The sequence below is a fragment of the Trichechus manatus genome, unplaced genomic scaffold, assembly GCF_000243295.1.
Source record: "Trichechus manatus latirostris isolate Lorelei unplaced genomic scaffold, TriManLat1.0 scaffold00122, whole genome shotgun sequence".
In the NCBI taxonomy this organism is placed as follows: domain Eukaryota; kingdom Metazoa; phylum Chordata; class Mammalia; order Sirenia; family Trichechidae; genus Trichechus; species Trichechus manatus.
The window spans coordinates 2,131,278-2,136,871 of record NW_004444058.1 but is presented as its reverse complement, the minus strand read 5'-3'; the positions used below and the strand labels follow the sequence as shown (position 1 = coordinate 2,136,871).

The 5,594-nt window shown below is 48.6% G+C and overlaps 1 protein-coding gene across 1 annotated transcript in view; it reads left to right on the top strand.

Moving 5' to 3' along the window:
- Positions 1 to 5,594, top strand: part of RER1 (retention in endoplasmic reticulum sorting receptor 1) — a 10,738-nt gene that overhangs the window by 3,056 nt on the left and 2,088 nt on the right. Inside the window, exons 2-5 of the mRNA XM_004384323.2 lie at positions 206 to 293; positions 1,602 to 1,706; positions 3,219 to 3,318; positions 4,621 to 4,699. Coding sequence (XP_004384380.1) covers positions 213 to 293; positions 1,602 to 1,706; positions 3,219 to 3,318; positions 4,621 to 4,699 — 365 coding nt within the window. The 5' untranslated portion in view covers positions 206 to 212. The remainder of the gene's footprint in view (positions 1 to 205; positions 294 to 1,601; positions 1,707 to 3,218; positions 3,319 to 4,620; positions 4,700 to 5,594) is intronic.

The following is a 5,594-nucleotide window of genomic DNA, read 5'->3' as shown; positions in this document are numbered from 1 at the left end:
ACCCACCCACCCACACACACCCACACACACACACACACACACACACACACACACACACAGGACAGAGAGGAATGGTATAGATGAGCTGGTTCTCACAACTGACGGTAAACAGAAACTGCTTGGTAGTACTGGTGAAAATGGCATAGTTTCCAAATTCTAGGATGCTTTTTATTTAATTTAAAAGTACTTTGTGTTTTCCTCACAGTTACAGAATGTCCGAAGGGGACAGTGCTGGCGATTCAGTCCATGGGAAGCCTTCTGTGGTATACAGGTTTTTCACAAGACTTGGACAGGTGGGTGTATTTATAGGTGATTAGTGTAAACAGTCTCTGTTTAGAAAAGAAACTCTTTTTACCGTTGACTGCTGAGACATTTTGCTGAATGATACAAGTCTGCTAATGTTCCCAGTAGAGAAATTAAGCAACGTCTTGACTTAACCTTATACGTAAACTTTCAGGAGAAGCCTCTCCTTGCCGTGAACTTGCACTCTTGGGTTTGCTGTAGAGGCCAGGTAGGAAAGCGTTCAGGCTTTGGGAGGCCACATACAGTCTCTGCCACATGGTCTTTGTGTTTTCCACAACCTTTAAGAATGTGAAGACCACTCCTAGCTCCTGGGTAGTGCAGACCGAGGCAGTGGTGGCCCCTGTCGCCCACTCGGGTTTGCTCACACCCTCCTGGCCCACACTGTGTAAGCACTCCTCTGGCACCGCTCACTGTGTGTTAAGGAGTCTGTTGTTTGCAGGCACATTTGTGTGTCCGTGCAGTGGCTGCATCCCAGGTGGGTGCGTCCCATCGCTGCCTCAGGGCTGATGCAGTCGGGAGCCCAGGCGCCGATACCTCGGGCCTCTGGGTGCTGCTGGGTGCGTGCCGGTTCTCTCTATCCTGTTTTCCACAAATACCACCCACTTCTGGAAGGCACAGAGACATGTATCCATCGTCTTTGTCACTTACAGATGAGGGGCCCACCTCGAGGGGCGGCAACTGTCCCTGTTCCACTGTTGGTCTGAATTTCTCCCAGAGGGAGAGTCTAACTCAGCCAGCAGCATCATGCGCTGATGTTTGGGCTCAGAACTAAAAACATACCAATTTTTAATTAAAATAGCATTTGGAAAATTATTGATAATTATCGAAGCTGAAGCAGGCTATGAGCAGAGGCAGAGACAGTGCCCAGTGCTGTGGGCGAGGCAGAGGGTGCGGTGGGAGGAGGGACTGTGTCTCTGTGTAAAGCACCCTGTCGTTCTTCCCCATAGTGATCCTTTGAGGCAAAGGCTGTGGGGTCATCTCCGATGATTGACTGTTTCATAGTCTTATTTTTTGTTAAGAGATGGATCTGCCTTAGTAATTACTGCAAATACATTTTGGATTAATTGCAGTAACTACTTTGTACTGATGGATGGTTGGATGGATGGGCGGACGGATACACATGCGTGCACGTATGGGTATGTGTATATTTGATCAGATCTCTTGCTATTTTAAAAGAGAAAGCAAACCGATAAAATGGTTTCTTGCACAGTGTGGTATGTAGCAGAAAGTATACTTTCTGGCAAGGTGCAGTGCGTACAGTTATAGTGTCTGTAACCGATGTAAACTTGTGTCTCTAGATCTACCAGTCCTGGCTGGACAAGTCCACCCCTTACACCGCAGTGCGATGGGTTGTGACACTGGGGCTGAGCTTCGTCTACATGATCAGAGTTTACCTATTGCAGGTAGGTGTGGCGGAGGATGGTGCTCAGTGCCATCTTGTCTGAGTGTGGGGTTGGCTGGGACGTTCAGCCTCTTAAGAGGTCACGGGGAGAGCACAGGTGAGGCACTGAATCAAGTTTTCCTCAGCTGCTTCTGTGAGCACCCATTGGTCAGCGACACCTTCTCAGACTTTGCTGTGGTGTTTATTTCCTCGTTGAGAAATATTTACATGACCACCTGGTTTCTAAGAGCAAATCTTTTAAGACACAAGTTCTCTGTAGCCCTTCCAGAGGAAGGCAGGCTAAAAGCTTTTTTTCTACTCTCCAGTTGGAATATTCCTTTATTTAAAGAACACACCCTTCTTCCTGATCCTTTCCAGGGCTGGGGCAGACATCAGTGCATCCGTTGACACATTTGCTCACTGGACACTGGTGTGCATCCAGTGCTGTGGAAGATTCTCGTTTGCGGAGTCACTCCTCCGAGTGAACCTCGTGCTGATTAGTGTGATATTGGGCGGGGGGTGCATTCTAGTCTACTGTAACGGAACTCAGTCTGTGCAGGGTGCCAAGAGTAATGTTGAATTGACTTTTTGTTGTTGTTGTTTAAATTGGAACTTGGTCCATTCTCTAATGGAAAGAATGACCCCCAAACCTTAATTTGGTGGCGGGAGGGGGTGCGCTATGCACCGGGTGGTGTGTTACTATGATCTAAACCAAGTCTATGCTAATTTAATCCTGTAACATGAAGATGTATAAACATTAAACTTTTAATTTTTCACACCTAGTTTTTAATTGTCAGACTTAAAATTTTTGTGTTTGTGTGACAAAGTTGAGGCTTCTGGAACTGATCGTGCAGTCCTGGTTGCCACTGGAGAAACCTGGAGCTCTTAAAAAGGGAGCCAGTGGCAGTGCATGTGCTGCGTTTGGGTGGCCGCCAGGGTGGCTGCCCCTTTGAGGAAGACTTGGCTTCAGCACATTGTAAACCTCACTCTGAACTTCCTGATTTTCTAGTTCTGGGTTTCTTTTGGGCTGAGATTATGAACAGTGGCAAAGCGGTTTTGGTGATGTGAGTTGTACACTGGAGAGCGTATCAGCCTCAGCAACATATCTGGTAATACTTAAGACTCCTGGCACGAGTCGTGTTATGTTTCAAGTGGATGTGTTTGTCCAAGGTGGGTTCTGAACCCCGCGGGCACTCCGAGCTGCCCAGCCTTGGAGACGAGTCCTGGGGTAGAGCCCGGGCCTGTGTCTTTTGAAGAAATTCTCCTTTTCTGATGCCCACTTTGGTCACATGTGGTGGCTTCTGGTATTACATGCTCCTGACCAGGATCCTTGAAAATAAGCTGTCACCATGGAAGCCCATTGTGCTTCTCAGTCACTTAAGTTATAACCTGTCATAACCTACTTACTGTAAGTATGGTGGGTTCATTTTTAAGTCCAGTTAAAATGAAGTTGAGAGTTACTAGTGTGTTAACATTGGTCCAGGTTGATGGGTGGTGAAAGCTCGCTGCTGACCTGCGCTTCCTTCTCTTTCAGGGCTGGTACATCGTGACCTATGCCTTGGGAATCTACCACCTCAACCTTTTCATAGCTTTTCTTTCTCCAAAAGTGGATCCCTCCCTAATGGAAGATTCAGGTAGAGTAGAGGCCTGCTACTTTGCTCTGTTTAGGGCAGGTTGTGTTTTTGTATACATCACAGGATTGCTCAGTTTTCTCTAGAAACGTTTGAAATTCAAACGTTTAGACTGTTTATTTAAAATGTACTTGTAATGTTTGGCGATGAGGATAAATGTGTTTGTAGAATAAGCTGTTATTTTTTAAGCGATAAGCCAGGCCGTGTTCCAAGTGCTGTATGTATTAACTCCTAACAACTGTGTGAGGTGGGCGTTTATGCTGTTGCCCCCATCTGCAGATGAGGCACACAGCAGTTGTAACTTGCCCAGGTCACACGGCAGAGCAGCAGTTTGGGCCCAGAGGCCTTTCCCCTGTTGTCCCTGTTCCTGGGTGGCTGGCGTGTCTCTGAGTATCCTTGAGACCCACCATGAGGTGCCTTTCTCACATGCCCAGGGTTCTAGCAGCGCGTCATGACTCTTGAGCCTCCAACCTCTGTCCCGTCGGGGGGCAGGGTCTGTGTGTCTGAGGATGATGAGCTGAGATGCTGGTGAGGCTTCTGCTCCTGGCGGTACCTGGCTGGCTGGCCCAGTGAGGGCAGCCCAGGGTCCAAGGGAGCCCCTCTGCAGGTGCATCTGCTGCCCTGTTGGGAAGCTGGGTCCAGCCCCTGCCGGGAGAGCTGTCTTTTTTGGGATGAACAAGTTCTGAACACGTGGTGTTTTCTCCAGACCGTTTTCAAATTGTGTGGGTTTTCTCTAGACTATTTGATGAAAATAGTAAAGGAAACACAGTTAAGCCTTTTCATTGAGTGTTGCCATTGTGGGAAGTTAGGAAGTAACTAAGAGACTCTTTTTGTCAGCGTCTGTTTCCTCAGCTCTCAGTGGGGAGAGAGCACCTGTCCCAAGTGAGAGGAGAGCTGGCCGCCCTCGCCTACTGGGCCCGCCCGCTGTTCTTAAGAATAAATGCTCAGCCTTGTGGGCACCTCTGCTGTGTACTTTCCGTAAATGTTCATTTGTCCCTGTTTTCTTTTTGTACCTCTGTGCGGTACAGTTGATGTAATTTGTGTGCAGTTGGATTTTTTATGCAATCATTTAAAACGTATAGTTCTTTTTAAAAAGATATTCTAACGTGACTCTTCTAAAGCAGCGAACTGATTAGTAAATTGACTAGACACCCCCATTTTACCATTTGCTTAAGTTATATAAATCCATCTTTCCGCATATCAGGCCTGCTATTTCAAAAGATTTTAGGGCAGAGTGATGAGTTTAGTGACAGAAATGTAGAGACTGCAGCAGGGCTTCGTCTCAGACACTGTGCTGCCTTTCAGATGATGGCCCTTCCTTGCCGACCAAGCAGAATGAGGAGTTCCGGCCCTTCATCCGAAGGCTGCCAGAGTTCAAATTTTGGTGAGTTACAGAAAGATACACTCGAGTGTGGCTGAAAAGACTGATTTGTGTTTTGGTTAGCCAGTAGTTTAGACTTCTCAAAGGAATAGGAGTTCTGTTGTGTTTTGTGTACCTTTTTCTCTTTTTAAACACTTACCCATCCAGAATATGAGGCGGTGCTGGGCCAGGTACACACAGGTGACCTGGGCATTCTCTGGGAGAGACCATGGCCTTGGGGCATGCTCTTGGTTCCAAGGTCACAGCAACACTTAAAGCTAGCAAACAAGGTTAGTTCCTGGGGGTATAACTAGGTTCCTCACAAATCCTGGTCTCAGGAAGGTGTGTCTACAGCTGCTCTCCCTCCTCCCCTGGGGCCCCCTCTCCACTCTCTGCAGACTGGCCTGCTTGATCTGCCGCTTCTACAGTACACCATTCCAATTGCCAGCTGCAACAGCCTAGCTTTCTCAAGAGGCCTCAGGCCCAGCCGTGCTGTGGTTCACCCTTGAGCAGAGTTGCCTCGGGCCTAGCCGTGCTGTGAGCAGAGTTGCCTCGGGCCCAGCCATGCTGTGGTTCATCCCGGAGCAAGGTGCTGGTGTCTGCAGACACAGCTGCTCCGCGCATCCTCAAGAGGGGCTGCTTTACTGGAAGTGCTTGGCTCTGGGGAAGTGCCTGGAGACACTGATCGTGTAGGCGCTGGCAGTTGTGTGGGCATTGAAATGCTGGTGTGAGTTTGGTAGGCGGAAAAAGATGAGTGGGGCCTCTAGGACAAGGACACGCACACAGACCACCTGTCCATCCTGTGTCCACTTGGGTGCCACCCACTGTAAGAGCACAGGCTCCGTGAGCCTGTCAGTCTTGTCTCTGCACCCCAGTCCCTGTTGCCCAGCAGGACCGGAAGGCTTTGTTGGATCAGTAA